The 20,946-nt window shown below is 35.3% G+C and overlaps 1 protein-coding gene across 1 annotated transcript; it reads left to right on the plus strand.

The window, feature by feature from the left end:
• Window positions 1–8,146: 8,146 nt before the first annotated feature.
• Window positions 8,147–20,702, plus strand: LOC120416501 (glutaminyl-peptide cyclotransferase-like). The gene is made up of 3 exons (XM_039578217.2): window positions 8,147–8,728; window positions 19,441–20,230; window positions 20,287–20,702. The coding sequence occupies exons 1-3, from the start codon at window positions 8,639–8,641 to the stop codon at window positions 20,481–20,483; spliced, it is 1,077 nt and encodes a 358-aa protein (XP_039434151.1). The 5' UTR covers window positions 8,147–8,638; the 3' UTR covers window positions 20,484–20,702.
• Window positions 20,703–20,946: the final 244 nt, after the last annotated feature.

Here is a 20,946-nt window from a genome sequence, read left to right on the forward strand (position 1 = left end):
CTGAGATATTGCCATGCAAAGATTTTAAAACAGGAAAATTGATGTTTTCTAAGTCTTACCCAAACAACCCATCATTTTTTAATGTCGATATCTCAGCAACTAATGGTCCGATTTACAATGTTAAAATATGAAACATTCGTGAAATTTTCCGATCTTTTGGAATACAATATTTTCAACAAACATTCAATATTTGAAATTTAAGTCTTAATTTAAAATTTTTGAAAATTTTGTTTTCGAAAAGATCGGAAAATTTTACGAATATTTCATAATTTGACATTGTAAATCGGACCATTAGTTGCTGAGATATCAACGATAAAAAATGGTGGGTTGATTGGGTGAGACTTAGAAAACATCAATTTTCCTGTTTTTAAACCTTTGCATGGCAATCTCAGCATCTAAGGGTCGTATCAACAAAGTTCAAAAAAGCAAGATATAGAGAATTTTCTCAGCTTTTCAAAAGTGGGCAAACATGGGCACTATTTTAAAAAATGTAAAACTACGACTATTTTCAAAAAAGTTACCTAAAAATGGGTATAACATGAAAACGGTGCACTTTATCAAAATTTCACTAAAGTACTTTTTGATTGCAAATTTGATTTTACATCGAAAAATGAAGTTGAAAATTTTGTGCGACCAATATTTCGATGTTTTGAAAAATTAGTATTGATGCAAAAATTCATAACTCGGTCAAAGTTTTTTCGCACAACCTGGAAATTTCTGTAAAGTTGGCATTTGATGTCTCCTAAAACATATAAAAAAATTAAAATAGTGTTTTTTTTTGCAAATCAAGTTTTAGTGACAAAAAGTTAAATAAAAAATCACCAAAAAAAATTGCATCATTTTTTTTCAGTGTAGTCCTTACCATACATACAACTTTGCCGAAGACACCAAATCGATCAAAAAATTCCTTCAAAAGATACAGATTTTTGAATTTTCATACATCATTTTTGTATGGACAGCTGCCAAATTTGTAAGGAAAATTATATTCTTTGGGCATCCCGAAAGCACCATAAATGTTTCAGCCGGATAAAAAAAAACGAATGACCGAAATCTGAGAAAATTGCTTAAAAGTAAAATTTTTAAATAAAAGTTTTTCATAGAAATAAATTATTTACCGTAATGTATGGTTATTTCAGAATGTTTATCGTAATTTTCTTCATAAACAATGTATTTGCCATAAGCATTAAATAATTTTGCCATTAATTTACAGATTATAACCTCTTTATCAATATGATTCCGTAAAAAATGTATAAATAAATTGATTAAAAATCGTTAAATTAAAATTCAGATATCTAGCGCTAGTCGTTAAAATTATCACCAAAAAAGTGCCTTTTTGACAATTATATGAAAAAATGGCGTATATCTCGCGTAGATCAAGAGCTATAAATTTAGCATGTTTGACAAACTTTAATCAAATTTTCTCCTCTACAACTTTGCCGAAGACACCAAAACCCTAAAACATCATCCAACAAAGTTAGATTTTTGTTGACACCTTGGAAGATCGTCACATTGTATGTCAATATTTTTTTTTTGCGAAAATCAGAAACAAATGATTGAAGTAAAGTAAATGATTCGGAAGCCTCAAATGAATAGCAAGGAAAGAAGTAAACGAGAAATAAACCTCAGAATTTGCCAACATTTTTTATATGTTAAGTACAGATCTAGCTCACGATTTCCATGACCCATTTACCAACCTATTCATTTAACCACCGACCACAAGAAGCGATCTGATGACTGTGACTTCTTCCTCAATTAAAGCTGGCCGAAGATGCGGTTGCAATTTTTCGCAATCTGAACAGCATTATTTCGCGCGTAAATTTAATCGTTTAAGTTTTTTGCCTGAAAAGCCTTGATTGCATAACGAATCTAATGTGATGATTGGAGATTAGATTTTGGTGTAAATGTTAGGTCTTGATACAATCGATCTTGATTTGGTCAGGACTTTGAGGGTAAGTCAGAAAATTGAACTTTTTTCTTGAAATTGGCCTGCAAATTCTTGAATTTTTGATACTTATGTTTAATTTGCTTCATTGTTCTTAAACTGAAATCAAATCAAATAACAATACGTATAAGGATAATCTAATAAAATTAATTAGCATATAAATTTAGAATTGTTCTATATTGAAACTGCTCAACTTTCGTCACGAGTTGGAACCAACTTCCTCTAGAATTATACTCGGTTCCATACAAGCTAGTGATCTCATTGCAATAAACATTGCATGCAACACAAAACCAACATTTCGGCGTAAGCTCAAGCGGTACACCAAGCGTAACTAACTAGTTCCAACGAAACCGATCTCTAGTTCAAATTCGCTCTCCACGTGTCGCTCGCAGTTCCAATAAGCCATGCTTCAATTGCAGAAAATACAAACAGCATCATTTGCACCCCGCTGAGATTTCGTTATCTTCGTTCCTAGTAATATTACGTTGTTAAGACGAAGCTCTTCAAATGATGTGAGCTTGAATTAAACGCTACAGGAAAAGGAGAGAGAAGAGAAAAGGGATCAACATGTCAGTGTCATTTAATTTCAGTATTTATTAAATCTATTTTGTAATTTTCTGAGCTAAATTGTACAGATTTTTTACATTTCACTAACCTTTAATGAACTAATGCAAGCATCACCGACAATCGACACCAAAATTATGCTAATTAGCAAATCGTTCTAATTCTGCAAATGTACAATGACGTGTGGCCTCGGCAGTAAAAAACAACCAACGTGTAACACATTCTACCACGCTTCTGAGTGCATTGCAAGCGTGGTTTCATTCACATAAAATCTATTGAAACGTTTGTGGCCCGTCCAAACAGTTTGGTTAATAAGCGAAACTAATTTATGTCTCGTTGCTGGTAATTACACTTTTTGTTTGCGCGACTGGGAAATGGAGAAGGTTTAACGGTAAATCGCGGTGATTTCGATCTGTTGCATCTGACTGCTTTTGCTTTTACAAAAGGGTCATCTGCATTTTGGTCATTGCGGTCATGCTGGATGGCGATTTCAGTGGGTTCTGCCAAAAAAGTTTGAAATAATTACCATTTGTTTCACTGGTTCTGGCAGATGAACAAGTAGGGCAAATATTTCACCAAACTAACTTAAATGTGAGAGATTTAATTAAGGTTGATGTTTTTTTGCCCATAAAAAAATCGTGAAATTCAATAATACATAAATTTAAGAGGTTGAACAATGACATCGAAAGAATATTTTCGAAAAGTAATGTTATACTATTTTTTAACTTTTGTAAATTTGACACCTCAAGTTCACGATTGATTGTTTCCTCAAAGAAAGATATTCCACAAATTCGTTGTTGTCTGCAACACAAAGAGACTCAGCATCACTTAACCAAACACTTCTTTCCTCAAAACGCCCCTGCGCTAGACAACAGGTCGTAAAAGTCCTTGCCAAAGTGATTTTAGTTTTTCATCGTATTTAAATTGGACGTGATGTGGAAAACAACTACTTTGGGATTCATTTCACTACTAGTGATATTGTTGTGAAATAACAGCTTTTTTATCAGCTAAAAAATATTTCTTTACAAAATTTCTTTAAGCTCTTCCAACTTAACCAATTACAGCCACGTGCTTCGATTAACCATTATAGGACATAATTCCATCACAACCCTCAACAGTGCAATACTTTCCCAACTTACCAAACAATTTCGAAGGAAACCCCCCGGCGGGGTTCGATTGGTGGGCGTCCTGCTTTGTGCGGGAGGAGTAATAGCCCAACTTTCCACCCCACCTTTTTGTAGGGGACACACACAGGACAACGGGCACATATTCGATGCGTTTTTTGTTTTCTTCTGAGAAAGCTGTGGTGGCATACGATTATCGTGTCACCTTCAGAGATTTCAAAACAACAAAACCCAGAAGGAGGAAACGAACGGCAGAGTCAGGTTCGGGATGGTAAGGATGGTTAGGGGTTTAGTGGTTACAATTTTCAACAAAATTAGTTTTAAAATATTCATTAACCATTTACAATCTTTCTATTGTTTTTATTTTTCATGCTAATGCTTATGATAAAATAACCAGTAAATTCATGATCTTCTGATCACCATTAGTTTCATTTCAATCTCTTTTAAACTTTTTCTCAATTAAATTTTAAAATAAAATTGTGAGATTTTCATCTATGACCTCAGTTTATAAAAATGTTGCTAGTAAAATTTGAACTTATAAACAAAATCGAAATAGTATTAAATCGCTTGATTTTTTTTTTCAAATTAAAAAGCTAAATCAGTTGCTTTTTGTTCTGCAACAGTATTCACAGCAAAAATTCCGATGGTAAAATCGCATGCAAAAGCATGCACATCACCTTTGTGAGCAAAAGCATGTAATATTGTATGAGAATACGTGTACCGTCAGTGGGGGTGACATTGGGTCTGGGGGGTGAGATTGGGTCAAAGTGATTTTTTACGGATTTTACCATTTCTCAGGTTCTTCTCAATGAAAATGAATTCTTTTGAAAGGGTTGTGTAGGGGACATCTTAAGATGACTTCGCTGAAAAAATCTCATTCCTAGAACAAATCCTGTTATTTGGCAGATGTCTAAAGTTGGGGTACGTTTTCGGCCAAAAATGACCTCTTGAAAAATCATTTTTCTAATATTTTTGTAAGAATTGCTCGAAAACTACCTAAATGTTTGAAAATCTCCACTTCAAACATTGTAGCGTGTCAATACGATTCCCTCGAACAAGAAACACTGTTGCATGACTTGTTTTTACCATATCTTTGTATTTGAGCATCATTTTAGTTTCATTTGACTTAATGACACCTCCTCTAAGGGGTGAGATTGGGTCAATTTTCAAACAATTGGCATTTAAGGTAGTGTTCATCAAAATCCACCATATTTTGGGAAAATGTTAGTAAACTATCTAAGAACAAATCTACGTTGAAAGATTTTCAATGTTATTTAAATTGTTTTTGTTACTAAGCAAATACGAGAGGTGTATCGTTTTTTGACCCATAGTCACCCCCATTGACGGTACACAAAGTTCACCGAGCCGAACCAGCGTTTATGGCTGAAAGGCTCGTTAATAAAGACAACTAACTAACGGCTATCTCACCGTCTTGTAATTATTTGGTTCAACGCAAATGTAGCAATAGCTTTCCCGTACGTCGTATACTGTATTTACTGTATACGATGTATGGGAAACTTACATTTACATCGGTATTAATCCAGACAATTTCAAAGCGGCGAGATAGCCGAGAGGGTTGGGGCGCGGACTTGGTAATCTGGATATGACCCTCACCAGATTGTTGTTTTTTTTGTGGTGTGCAAATTTTTTTTTTCTTCCGTACATGCTTTTTGTGTACACGTATTCTCATACAATATTACATGCTTTTGCTCACAAAGGTGATGTGCATGTGCGGTAATGGAAGGAAAAGTAAATAGTTTTACAACGGAATTGCAAAACTTAATTTTAAGAAACTTTCATGTGAAAATTAAGTAATGTTTTTCGTTATATGCAAATTTATACGATATGCAAGTGATTTAATTAACAGCAAAAAAACAACATTTAGAAATAAAAACAATTCAAGATTTAAGATTAGGTACCGTCATCAGAGGTGACATTGACTCTGAGAGGTGAGATTGTGTCGTACAAATTTCAGATTTTTTGTATGATTTTCATTTCATTTTTTAACATAAAGCTTCCGAGAAATCGTTAGTTGAAAATAACAGGCTAATTAGGTTACTCTTAGAAAAGGCTGTATCTAAGAAACTATTTGAAAAATTATCAAAGACTCAGAAAGAATTTTGTCAGTCCTCCAAAAATATTTTTCAGACGTGGCTTGCCTCCATTAAGTACTTTTAAAAATAATCGGTTCCCCTCCCACTGACATTTACACACAAGATCCTCTATAATTACTCTAAGCTTTAAGAAAAATGTAATTACAAAAGCCGACTCGGTCCTAACCAGGTCCCAGTATCGTAAAGGTCCTAATAAGGCCGTTGCAAATATTTTTTGAAGTTTATGTCCCTCGACTCTGGTCGGGGTCGAGGGGGGGACAAAAAAATAAAAAATAAAAAAATTAAATAATAAGCCATGGTCTCAACATTTGAATGAAAAAAGTGTTTTAAAATGCATTTCACACCTGCCCAGTTGTTTTGCAATCATTAGTTTTCAAAATATCCAAGTATTGAAGAAATTTTTATTTTCGCCGCAAAATTAAACTTTTTGCGGTGCTGTACACTGGAATTCCACAAAAATTTAAAATATTTTTGATCGATCCCAGCATGCTAAACATGATTTTAAACGCAGGAAAATGCATTTCTTATTGTTTTCAGTTGATTAGACTTCTATTTCCTTTCCAATTTTGAAGTTTTTTGAAAAAAAAAAAATTTTTGCCCCCTGATTTTTCGAACCGATTTTGAAGGGGGGGGGGGGGGCGACATAAACTTTGAAAAATATTTGCAACGGCCTAAAAATATTGTACCAGTTTTTGCATCATGCACTATGGGCAAAAGATGTCTTTTTGAGGTATTTCTTGAGAGTCTAAGTATTTTTTTTTCTGAATAGTCTTAATTCTAGTCTACACTTTGCCCAAGACACCAAATCGATCAGAGAATCCCTTTCCCCAAGCAATTATTTGATCAATTTAGCGTCTCCTTCATTTTTTTTTTTTTTGAGTTTTTCATTTAAATTGTTGGGGGAAAAATGCTGAACTCAAAAAAAATACTATTTTTTTATAAACGTGTAGTCACGTTTAATGCAACATTAGTTGATTTTTTAGTTGTTTTGATGCTTATTTGTAAAAATAGTGTCTTATTACAACATATTAACACTATTTTCAAAAATGTTTGTTTTGGTAAGTGACTATTTTTATAAAAGAGGTCTAACTTCATGGAAACTATATTAGAAAGGTCCCTAAAGTAATTTCCCATCTCCCTTCAACGTTGTATTAGAGGAAATGGCTTGTTTTCTAAGGTGGCCCATTCTGTCCCGCAGGGTGGCCCATTCTGCCCCGCACCCTGGAATAGTAGTCGAAAAAACATTTTTTTAAGGTGGCTTAAAAATAGTTTTAAGATAAAAAATTTCATCAACCAAGTATACAACATGCATTGAAGGGAACATCCCAAAAGATAAGCCTTTTAAACTGAATTAATAAATTTGTATGTTTTTCTATAGTTTTTGGCGCATTTTACTTAGGCGGGCCATTCTGCCCCCTGCCCCTAACCCGACAAACTTCGTTCTGCCTTTTTTCATTTGCTGACGTTTTTTTGCTTTTTTGCTTATTCAGCCTCCTGTGATTAAATTTGATTTTACGTAACTTTTTCCATAAAATTTTCTGATGCTCCGGAAACGGTTCCAGAGTGGCTAAAATGTCAATTAGTTAGCGTATAAACTGTATGAAGGGCTTATACGAACCCAACGCAACAAAGAGCACCTCGATCCGAGGCTCCGTAGATAGTGATTTTTTTGGAAAAAGAATCGAAACCTTGCAAAAAGTACTCTATTCTTTAATATAAAATATAATTCACAATAGAAAAGTATTTTAAATTAAAAAACGCAATATTGTTAGATCTGATCTGAAAATACCCCATGAACTCTTCAAATAAACACTGAAGATTGTTTTTTTTTTCTGGGATATACTGCCCATGTTCCCATAAATGTCCCATATGCAAAAACAGCAAGTTGAGAAAAACGCATTTGAAGTTTGTCCCATACATAAGGCTACGTGTTAAGGTTTCGCGAAAAAACTGGATTTTCTCCTGATTTCAAGAACAATGTACTGGATGTTGTAGGCTTTTCTGAAAGTGCACAAGATTTTGAACCAATCTGCATCTATAACTCAAAAACGATTAAAATGTATATGGGACATTTATGCGATGGCAGTAGAGTAATTTAAGAACTAGTATTAAAAATTAAGTTTTCCAAACTGCACTTAATTGTAAACTGCCGTTATCTTAGAAACAAATGGTATAACTTTCAATGTTATATAATGTTGAACACAACTCTCATCCTTATTTCGTCTAAAACTTCCCAACTTTTCATGCACTGAACCCCAACATCCCCCAAACGCCCGAAGCCCAACGCAACCGACGAACCTCGCTCACTCAATTCGCGCATTTTACCATACATCAGCTGCCGGTCGGTCTTCTCCAATCTCCGAGTCTCGGCTCCTCATCATTCACTCGTTGGACGTCACCGTGACTAGACGCTGCACAATCGCGTAACCGCGTCTCGAGCCGTGCCGGGTTGTGTTTTGTGAGTCACGACACGCGCCCCAAGTATATACAATCTAAGTTTGAAGTTGTTAGTGGGACTTCCTCGTAGTGTTTTTACAAGGTGCCTGATAACAAGTACTATAGCGGTCGTTGATAGTTTGTGAACTGTATAGTAAATTTGCACTAGTTATACCTATTTGCTCAACCTGCGACTTCGGAGTTTGTTATTCTCTCCGCGACCTGTTCGGTGACCTATCGGCAGCACCACCGTCTGGGAGATTCATCTCCAGCACCGACTTCATGAATAATTCATAGACGACCGGCAAGCAAGAGAAAAAAAAAAGTCTGAAAGTAACGCCAATTTTTAACAGTTGATCGAGTTAGGGGGTACTTGCACTTTGGATACCCGCAACCACCCCACACTTATGTAAGGACGAAGTTCGCCACATCAGCATCGCACGTTGGACCAACCAGCCATGTGGCGAAGATTGTTGTTTACGAAGCGGCCGCAGCTTCTGGTGCCGACGCTGCTGTTGATGACCTTCGCACAGTGGCCGATTCAACAGGTGAGTGGCGTTGTTTGTGTATGGATACCTTTGGTGGTGGATTTTGTATTCTGTGGTGTGTTATGGATTGAGAGGAAATTGGATCGACAGGAACGCGCGCGGGTTTGATTCCATTGGAGACACGAGTTGAAAGTAAATCTGCACATTTGAGGGTGGAATTCGTTAGGAGTGCCCATAACTAGGGCACGTGTTTTGTTTGAAAAAGAATCTGCAGGAAGAGGAAAAAAAAGCAAACAATTGCAGAAAGAAATAAGAAACGCAATTAGAAAATTCACTTTAGGAACCGGACCTAAACATCTCGAACAACCTGTTGAAATTCGAAAATAGACTACAAGATAATTTGTCTTTTATCATTAATTGCCTTTAGGAATCTGTCTACAGTTGATCTTATCTGAAAAAAAGTCTGTACAACGGAGTGTTTTGAAGTGTTGATTTTTTATTTCAATCTCGTAAAAACAATTCCGCAAATTGTATCTTTTATCTTTGTTTTAACTTAAAATTATTTTGCTCGAAGTACTTCATATTGCACTTTTCATTAATATTTGTTTGGCATGCTGATTACGATTTTTTTTTCATTATAAAACGTTACTTAATCCACCTTTAGGTGGTTGGTGCCTTCCTCTCATTTACAGTATGTAAAAAAAGTATTTACACCCCTTGGGCACTATGCACATTTTGTGATGAAACATGTAAACAATTTAATGTTGACATACACCTAGTACTACGTTTTGTTCAGAAACTCATGCCGAACATTTTGCTGCAAAAAGCTCATGAAAAGATGTTTTCTATAAAAAGTTATATAACAAATACTATTACAAAAATAAAAAAATGTGCAAAAAAGTTTGTACACCTTTCGAAAAATTAACATAAATAAAGTTATTTGTTGACAAATCACCATAAATCCAGTCTCCCAACTCCAAATAGGCATCCTTGACTGATTAAAAAAATAATTTGGATTGAATATAAAGTTTACTAATTACTTAGTCTAAAAGTTTATATAACTCTGGAAATTCTATATAAAACCGATCTTTTGATACCCAGACATCTAGGTTTTCTATAAAACCCACGTTTTTAAATACCTGGGCAAAAAATAAGTTTGATCCACGAGATCAAAAATTACGAAAGTCCATACATTTTTGGCAGATTGCTCAAAAGAAACCATAACAACGTTTTTGCCTAGGTATTTAAAAACGTGGGTTTTATAGAAAACCTAGATGTCTGGGTATCAAAAGATCGGAAATTTTAATCCCCTCCGATGCCACATAGGTTAACTTGTGAATTGTGGACCGGTTCGGATGCCGGCGGATTTTCCGACGACGTAATTCCGGGTTGGTACGAAATTCCAACGAAAAATCTATTCTAGCGATACAAAGACCCCCAAAACGGTGTTATTCCTACTCAATTCAATTTATTTTATTAGTAAATAATCAATTAACAATTCCGTATTTCTTAAAACCTAATAGAGTTTTGGAGTTCCTTTCAACTATGATTTGAACTATAATTCATTTTGATGTAATTGGATATTCTAACAATGGATTTAGCAAGAGAAGGAAAAATTAAAAAAAAACCTTCTAGATTTACTAAGGAAAAGGAGAGAAATAGAAAAGCTTAAAATTAAATCACAGTATGTTTTGTCTATTGACGTCGAAAAGCTTCACTGCACAAGGCAGCTTATCCGTTGTAGATGTACTTCATCATCAGCTCACTGAGAGCTTGGAATTGTTCTGCCTTGTTTCGGCAGGCACGAAAGCGCGTGAGCATCTCTCCAGCAAGGGCGAAAAACTCAGGAAGCGTGAAGAGGTCATCACCGGTAACATCAGCTTGTCCCGGGGGAGAACCGCCCCCAGAAGCGGCTACTCTAGCGTACGAACCTCCCCAACCAGGAGGGAACGCTGGGTTGGTCGTTGGAACCGCTCCGCCGCCAGCTGCTGCAGCGTTCGAGCTCGAAGTCTTCGGAGGTTGGCGGGACGCTGGCGCTTTCTTCTTCTTGTCCTGCTCCTCGAGGTACTTTTTCCGCGTGGCACAGCCACGGAAATTCGCCGTGTGGTTTCCACCACAGTTCGCGCACTTGACGCGCGCTTTGTGCTGCTGGGCGTTTTCCCCCAGCTGGTCTTTCCGCGGAAGATTGCACCTTTCGGTGAAGTGGGTCTCACCGCACTTTACGCACCGGGGCGGAAGATTACAGTTTCTTGAACCGTGTCCGAATTTTTGACAGCGGTGGCATTGCGCTGCGTCGGTCGGATTTTTCGTGTAGAATCGCCACGTCACGAAGAAGCCGTCCAGTGCTTTAATCCGCCGTAGATCCTGGATTTTGACGGACCCACGATCGAAGTACAGGAGGTACAAAGTGTACGTACCTGTCACTGTAGTCGATTTCGAGAGCACCTTTATCTCTCGAGGCTTTACCTTGACGCCCGTCAGATGTTCTTCCAGGTCGGAGAACGGGCGGTCCGGTTATTCCCACTCCAGAATGTTTATTTATCAATTCTATGGTAATATATTGACATTTAGTTAAATTGAAAGTTTGCAAAATTAAGTTTAGATAAGTTTTATATAGAATTTCCAGTGTTATATAGCTGAACTTTCCGAAAAAAATACTTTCAAAAGCACACGATTGAGTTTTTGGAGTTAAAAATTCGAAAAACTGGTCAAAAATGGTCAAAATCATAACTTTTTCAAAAAACTTTTTTGTAGAATTTTGATAACTCGTGAAGAATACATGCAAACCCCTTATGTCTATATATCAAAATTTTGTTTTTGTCTGCTCAACAATTTTGTAGAACATTGTTACACTCTAAAATGTAACCCTGCAAAGTTAGAAAAAACACGTAATTTTAAAATGAACAATTTGTTCTAAATGAAAAATGACCCTTCTGAGTTATTTCAGATTCGAAAAGTACATTAAATTTTCCATAAAATGACATGTCTCACGATTTTTGACAGTTGAGTAACGGGAAATGGCATCGATTTTAAAACTATTTTTTAACTTTTTTTGATGAAAAATACGTTTTTTTCGGAATTTTGAGTACGCCATCAAATCGGGCGTCTAATTTTACACAAAAGTCCCTTTGACACCAAATTTCTATCTCTTCACGGTTGCGAGCTACAAATCACTGAAAAACGTGTCTTAGTAAAAAACCAGAAAAATGAAAGGGGTCGTACCGCCCCACCGTCACGAGATATCGAAAAATGGACCTCGGATTCGTGATCAGGGACCAAAATTACCCCTTAGAGCAAAGTTTCACGAAAATCGAAGAGGGGTCGGGGCAACTTTTTCCGATTTCGTGTGAGTTGGTGGAGAATTACCCAGCTTAAAATTTAAAAAATTCCGAAAGTTGTTGAAATGTGTTCATTTCGTCAAAAAAGGGTTTTTTCTCAGTGCACACAGTAAAAAAACATGGAAATAACTTATCTGGGAAGGGATACATTTTTTATGTCAGAAAAAATGTGTAATTTTACATCTGGAAATGTGTAATGTTACCACTTTTCTTTTCTGTAACTTTTTCAGACTAAATTGAGGTAAAATAACATCATAAAAGAGGTAATATTTAACCTTCTAAATTTACACATTTTTTTACTGTGCAACTATTCATTCAATTTTTATTGTAAAAATGTGCCATTTTCTTTTAATCGTTAGTTTTCAATACGTCTTAAAAGTAATCGCGATTTTCGAAATTTGTTTGATTTTTCTCCAAAACAAGTCAAATTTTCGTATTATTGAACAGATTTTGTTTAAGTTGTAAAAAAATACATTTTTCAGATTCTAATAATTTAACTTTACCGAAGACACCAAATCGCTTCGATTGTAGACGGTGATTTTAGCGGATTGCACAATTGATTACGCCATGTGATGTGATGATTTTAAAGGGCAGGTCGCCTAGAAATTGATAATTAGGAATAAAACCGATTCCACCAGAACTGATCCTCAACACCATGACAGCCATCTATTGACGAAATTTGTTTGATTTTTCTCCAAAACAAGTCAAATTTTCGTATTATTGAACAGATTTTGTTTAAGTTGTAAAAAAATACATTTTTCAGATTCTAATAATTTAACTTTACCGAAGACACCAAATCGCTTCGATTGTAGACGGTGATTTTAGCGGATTGCACAATTGATTACGCCATGTGATGTGATGATTTTAAAGGGCAGGTCGCCTAGAAATTGATAATTAGGAATAAAACCAATTCCACCAGAACTGATCCTCAACACCATGACAGCCATCTATTGACGGCCGCTCCTAACTCCACCGCGCACCAGAGACAAGAAAAGAGATTTGAAAGCCGGGAAGTTTCGATGCCCCACTTTTTTAAGGGGATAAGGGAAAATCTCCACGATACCCTCAAAGTCAGCTCTTTTGAGTGGGTTACAGGAATTTATAACGTTTCAAATTACAGTGTTAAAAAATCAAAAGTTTTTTTTTGTTCTCAGTGAGTAATAAAAAATAGATGCAATATTATATTTAAATAAGAATAACTTCGACTCGCCGTTATTTAACACTATATTGTTAATTAACGTCTGGTATCACTCACACTCCGTACCCGACAGTATAGTGAAAGTTATTAAAACAGCTGACTTGCTGGTGCTGGACAAAAAAAACTTGTTTCATTCAGATTTGCGTCATATATCGTTCCTCATTCATTCAATTTACATTTCTCTCTACCTTGTCGGTACAAGTGCAGTTCGGGTAAAACACACCACACCTGTACAGAGTAAAAAAAAAAAGTTCAAGCAACAAAACAACAGCTTTTCCGCTTTGTAATCGAACTATAGCTGTACGCATTTTGATGTTGCTAGTCGAACCGTCTATTTGTCCGCGACAGACAATACCCAAACTAACGGATCACACCGAACGTTAATGGCCCCCCCATTCAATGCTAATTATGGACGTGGGTGGGAAACTTTCCCGGCTTCACTCTGTCCTCAACATATCGGCTTGAGGGGTGATTGAAATTGATTCCTTCCTGCGAGACGAACGGAAGTCGTGAATTTCCACAGTCAAAACAGAATCAAGACGCATCGTTCGTCGTCAGGTCGTAAAGTCGGCAATCACCTTTAATAGAATCTAAAAATATTTTCCAACCGATGTCGGCCCGGATTAAGACGTTGGTATCCTTTCTGGGAAGCAGTTGATGCGTGGGCGTTTGAAGACGAAACTGTTATTTGCCTTCCAGGAGATTGGATCGGTCTGAATTTGGATAAAGTCAATTTAAGCAAGTCCATGATTCGTGATTAAATTGGGGTCATTTTTTTCAGTTTAGATTTCAAGTTTATAAGATTTATAAAAATAAGTAAAAGATAGCATGAATTCACCCTAAAGCAAATTCAAATGACCTCCCGTATCAGTCGCTTCAGCCAGATAATTCCCAGAAAATATCAAAAGTTTTTGTCTTGCTGGGCACGTCCCAGCTGAAATGATTAAGCCACGCACAGATCAAGTTATTCGCGGAATTTTCGGGGGGATAAATTTTCGCTTCTGGAAAAAAGGGATATCGGTGGCACTATTGGGTGGGTCGTAGCGTAGGAAGTATTTTCAGCTGATTTTTTCATCACTTTTATTGATTGGTGGAGAAAAATCAATATGTGGTATTAATATAAAAAAGAAAAAACAATAATAAAGCGTGGAAGCGTCCATATCATCACTTTTGAGTTAATGATGCAATTTGTTTAAAAATCTTGTGCACCTACTAAAAAATTATAGTATTTCAAGATTCAAAACATAATACCTTGAAACAAAATATTCATTGCAGCAAAATACGATTTTTTTAATTTAGTGAAATTTTGTAGAATTTTCATCTACTGAAATTACGATTCAGTTATCCTTATTTTAATGAGATGTGCGAAAATTAATTTGCCAAAATATTTCCAAAACAAAGGAAATCATAAACAAAAAATTCCCAAAGGTATATACAATCAGTAAAATAAGTTAAAATTGTGTTTGTTGCCATGGTTTTCAGCAAAAGGGAAATTTTGAGCGTTTCAAAAAAGTTTAGGCAAAATTTTATAGATGTCAGTTTTTTAACATTTGTTATTGATAATTCCTGAAAAATATACAAATCTTGCAAAATGCTTATAAAATTTCTTTCAACATATTTTTGAATTTTGATTAAAGTGAAAGTGAACTTCAATTTGCTCATTCGTTATTCTATATTATGTACAATCAAATCTATTTTCACTTTAAACTATCTGCATTTCTTAAAATGTTATTATGAACAATATCTTCAAAAATAAGTTCTGAATTTTCCATGCCTTTTTCGCTACTGCTTCTAAAATTACAGTTGAAATTTTTTTGAGTGATCGAAATAAAAAAAAAATGACAATTGATTTTCACGGTGTTTACGGCCAAGGGCAAATTTCGTGGATTACGTAAGTCTCTACGTTTTAGCAAATCGACTACACTCTGTATTTTTTTTTTATTTGCATGAATTGTTCAGGCACTCCCTTTGTCAAAAGGAATCATTTTGTATCATTAGTTTTCCACAAGCACGTTCAAAATCGTGTGCGGCACATTGCGCTTATGTCGCTTAAGATCGTTTCGCCGAATGAGACGTTTTGCCGAATGAAAAAAAAATGACAGAAAACGAATTGTGTAGAGTAAATCCGTGGGTAAAACATGAGTTGAAAAGTATTTGAAAATTATTTACGTGAGTTTTTACATTTTTTCAAACATGACTAAATCTGTGGATTATTAAAAAGTTGATTACAATCCAGGCTCGATTATCCGAAGATTCGATTATCCGAAGGTTTGTATGAGTCTTCCGATAATCGAATCAGATTTTTTTTATTGTTTTATTTTCTTACTTTTTTACATAAAATTAGAGTTCTGCGACTCAATTTTAGTCAAATTTTATTAGTTGTTTGCCTGTTTAATTACCAAATGCATTTTTTTTTCTTCAATATTTTATCATCGTTTTTTTTTTAATCTGGTACGTTTCGCCGAATGTCGTTTCGCCGAATGAACATTTCGCCGAATTTAAAAAAAAAAGATTAAAATGAAAGGTTAACAAAAAAATAAAAACACATAAATTACCGAAAGCTAAAACAAAGAACAATTCATGTTTGAAAGAATGCAAAAACGCACAGATGTATTCTCAAACCCTTTTTTAGTACTTTTTTCACTTTTTTTATCAATTTCATTTTCTTTTGATTTTTTCCTTTTTCGTTTTCTCTTTTTTTTAATTCGTCGAAATGTCCATTCGGCGAAATGTCCATTCGGCGAAACGACCCATTCGACGAAACGACCTTCGGCGAAATGTCCATTCGGTGAAACGACATTCGGCGAAATATCCCGCACCCCTTTTTTTAGAATTTTAATATTTTTATTTTTTAATCCGACTGAAACTTTTTTGGTACCTTCGATATGCTCAAAGAAGCAATTTTGCATCATAAGTTTGTCCATATGATTTTCCATACAAATTTGGTAGCTGTCCATACAAAAATGATGTATGAAAATTCAAAAATCTGTATCTTTTGAAGGAATTTTTTGATCGATTTGATGTCTTCGGCAAAGTTGTAGGTTTGGATACGGACTACACTGAAAAAAAATGATACGCGGTAAAAAGAATTTAGGTGGTTTTTTATTTAACTTTTTGTCACTAAAACTTGATTTGCAAAAAAACACAAATTTTAATTTTTTTTATTTTTTGATATGTTTTAGGAACCATAAAATACCAACTTTTCAGAAATTTTCAGGTTGTGCAAAAAATCTTTGACCGTGTTATGAATTTTTTAAATAATACTATTTTAAAAAAATCGAAATATTGGTCGCAAAAATTTTTCAACTTCATTTTTCGATGTAAAATCAAATTTGCAATCAAAAAGTACTTTAGTGAATTTTTGATAAAGTGCACCGTTTTCAAGTAAAATTCATTTGAAGATGACTTTTTTGAAAATAGTCGCTGTTTTTCATTTTCAACAAAGTTCAAAAAAGCAAAATATAGAGAATTATCTCAGCTTTGCAAAAATATTTTTTTTAAAATGGACAAACATGTGCATTTAAAAAAAAATGAAAAACTGCGACTATTTTCAAAAAAGTTACCTTAAAATGAATTGTACTTAAAACGGTGCACTCTATCAAAATTTCACTAAAGTACTTTTTGATTGCAGATTTCACATCTAAAAATGAATGTGACAAATTTTTGCGACCAATATTTCCTTGTTATGAAAAAAATAGTATTGATTAAAAAAATCATAACTCGGTCAAAAAATTTTTGCACAACATGGAAATTTCTAAAAAGTTGGCTTTTGATGTCCACTAAAACATATCAAAATATGAAAAAAAAATTGTGTTTTTTGCAAATCATGTTTTAGTGACATAAACTGCCGTTCTACGCATAATTGTCCCATGTTCAAAAAAGTGCAACTGAGAAAAACGCGATTGAAATTTTTCGACCGATTTCTGTGTTTCTACGCATAATTATCCCGTGGGTTCCTATTCGCCCTATGTGTCCATAATCGCCCCAGTTATCAATTTATCACCCTTATTTGTGATTCTCTTGCTATATAACAGGTAAACAAGACATAATGCTTAGTAAAACTTATGATTGCGTGAAAGAAAATACTAGGTGGGACAATTATGCGTGGAAGTGCAACAATGGGACAAACAGACTTGGTGTGGTTTTTAATGAGTTTCCGAACAAAGTACCAGATTTTATGTGTTTTTCTTAAAGTACACATCAGACTGAACTTAAAAATGTCATGAAGTCAAAATTGTCCAAAACTGACATGGGACAATTATGCGTAGAACGGCAGTAAAGTTAAATAAAAAACCACCTAATTTTTTTTACCTTGTATCATTTTTTTTTCAGTGTAGTCCGTATCCATACCTACAACTTTGTCGAAGACACCAAATCGATCAAAAAATTCCTTCAAAAGATACAGTTTTTAGAATGTTCACACATCATTTTTGTATGGACAGCTGCCAAATTTGTATGGAAAATTATATGGACAAACTAATGATGCAAAATGGCTTCTTTGGGCATACCGAAGGCACCAACAAAGTTTCAGTCGGATTAAAAAATACAAAAAAAAATCTAATGACCGAAATCTGAGAGAACTGCTCAGTAGTTTAGGCTGCTTAAAAGCTCAACAATCAAAAATAAGAGAACGAAAAAAAAAATCCTGTTTCTATAATCCGAAAATTCGATTATCCGAAGTGAAATTATGCCAAGGCCTTCGGATAATCGAGTCTGGACTGTATATTCATTTCTAAGATTTCTTGCATTATTTTTGACATGGCCAGTTCTCTCAAAATAAATTAGTTTCTAAAAAAAATATTTGTGTTTTTGCATTATTTCAAACATGACCAGTCCTTTAAAAATAAATTGGCTTTGAAAAACATATTTCTATGAGTATTATATTCTTTCAAACGTGGTGTTAAATAATTAATTCATTAAAAATAAATCAATGAGTTTTCACATTCCTTTTAACATGCCCAGTTTTTTGAAAATTAATCGGTTATTTAAAACTAATTTCTACCTTTTGCATTATTTCAAAGAAAAGCAGTTTTTTTATATTTAGTTTTCCAATTTTCGAGTTACGCCCTTTTAAAGATGTTATTATCGATTTTTCATTATACATGCGACCTCGAAAACCATGAAAAAGTCATCTGAAATAAACTTATTTAATGTGGTACAGGTGTAGAATATTGCATCAAGTCATCCTTGTTATTTAGCAATGTGACGTAAACGTCCCAGAACTAATATTAGTCCTTTAGAGATGTTAGTATAGGCTTTCAGTATTATTTGCAAAAGTTGCCTGAAAATTAGCAATGATGACTTTTCCAGTACAGTTCGAACTAGTGAAAGTCATTCTCTAATTAACTACACTAAACTCGCAATGTGACGTAAGCGCCTATTGATTGTATAATTCTGTTTTGATAAATTTGTATGATTCGGACAGGACATTAAAAAGGGTTGTTTTTTTAATATTTTAGGAATAGTCAACAAATTTGATACGTTGTCATTGTTTATATGGTCTGTGGGTAGTCCATAATGTACAAAAATACGTCATCTAAAGGAGTGGAGTTTAAAAAAAAAACAATAATGGAAGATGTAATATTCACAACTCGTACATGGTACATTTATAATATTAACGTGTTGTAGGTGATTTGGCAATTCAGTTCAATACAAAATAAAGAAGTTATAAGGGTCTCACCACAAACTACGTGATTCAATATGTTCAATTCTGCCAGTTTAAATTTCTTCGCATGGAATACTGAAAATGTTAGTGAAAAACACAGCCAAAGTTTTGATCCCAGAAAAACATAAATTTTTAAAAACATTGGCAAAATCACATAAAATAAGTTAGGGCAGCGAATGACCAAGAAGGTTAAAGCTGCCAGAAATAAATGAATTAACAACAACAACATAAAATAAGTTAAACTTCCCACCCTACAATTTTCTTTAATTTTAAAAGTTCTTCTTTAAAATGCTTTTTAAAGATAAAAAAATGATTGAAAAATGGATTTTTAGGCGAATTTTTAGATCGAAGCCCTCCTAGAGGCGGGGTTAGGTTGTAGAGGGTCAATGACGAGTTTACCTTGCGTCTCCATCTTCCTATTTTCCTTGCATATCGTAATGCACCGTGCGTCTCCATGAATCACGTGTTTACATCAAATTATGCTAAATCGTTAAAATTTGCATGCGTCCCATCCAATATTCGTCACAAAATCTTCTTTAAATAATTCTAATGCTCTGTCAACATCTCACAGGTCAGCGCCCAATTTTCGATGGACCAGCTGAGGGTGGTGTCCAAATCGAACAATGACACCCACCTCCGGCAGACGCTGAAGGCGATTCTGAAGCCTCGGATCGTCGGAACGGCCACCCACGACGAGGTCAAACGGTACATCGTGGCGGAACTGCAACGGCTTCAGTTCACCGTCGAGATGGACGAGTTCAACGACAAGACGCCCCACTTTGGACGGCTAAAGTTCTCCAACATCGTTGGCAAGCTCAACCCGGACGCGGACAAGTTCCTGACGCTGGCCTGCCACTACGACTCGAAGTACTTCCGCGAGCATGCGTTCGTGGGAGCTGTCGATTCGGCCGTTCCGTGCGCTATGATGCTGAATCTTGTTCAAACGACCGAATCGGCGCTGGATCTGCTACGGAACAACACCGATCTGAGCTTGATGCTGGTGTTCTTCGACGGAGAGGAAGCGTTCCGGAAGTGGTCCGCGACGGATTCGCTGTACGGGTCGCGCCATCTGGCCACCAAGTGGACCACGATGCCGTACGTTTCGAGCAGGATGGGAAAATCGATGCGCGAAATTGACCGCGTGCAGTTGATGGTGCTGCTGGACTTGATCGGAGGGGAGAATCCTAAATTTTACAGCTTCTTTGACAACACGCGAAACTACCACCGAAGACTGAGCGAGATTGAGGCGTCGCTGCGGAAGAACCGTCTGCTGCTGAAGGATCCCAAAAGTACGGAAATGTTTGTCGACCAGAACGCGTTCAGCCGGATCGAGGACGATCATTTGCCGTTTTTGAAGAGAAGTATGAAATTAAATAGGCTGTCTCGATTAAATTCTAATTCGTTCCCCCTTTTTCAGACATTCCAATCCTGCACCTCATTCCGATCCCGTTCCCCAAACACTGGCACAAACCGGAGGACAACGAAGCGAACGTCAACATGCGGACCGTTGGGAACATCAACATGGTGATGCGGGTTTTCATGCTGGAGTACCTTACGTACTGCAACAGCAAGTACGGGAAGCCGCTGGCGGTCTGTTTGAACGGAAGCAACTAGAGGCGCTATGTATTTGAAAACAAAAAACAAAGTTAACTAAACACAACAAATTGAGAGCTTTTCAGAAAACAAATACAAACGGTTAAGTTGCTAACTCAAATGTGATTTGCTGCAGTGCATAAACTAGGCAGAGTTTGTTATTCGATATTGTTTGCACGATTTTTTTATTCAGGTTGCATTTTATTTTGTTGAGTGAGTCAATAAAAAGTATTTTAAACATGTTTAGTGTCATTTTTCCGACAAAGTTTTGAAGACATGTATTTTTACAAATGTTTTTTTTAGATATTTTTCTCAAAACATGCCGTTTTTCGAACATTTACTCGAACTTCTCCGATTTCAATGAAACTTTGTATACCTACATGTTATCCTAGGCTCATATAAGCCAGTTTTGAATATATGGAGCCAGTGGCACTCGAGAAAGACATTTGAGAAAGGCGTGAGCTATTTAAAAAAAATATTGTAA

This window comes from Culex pipiens, chromosome 3 (assembly GCF_016801865.2).
Source record: "Culex pipiens pallens isolate TS chromosome 3, TS_CPP_V2, whole genome shotgun sequence".
Classification (NCBI taxonomy): domain Eukaryota; kingdom Metazoa; phylum Arthropoda; class Insecta; order Diptera; family Culicidae; genus Culex; species Culex pipiens.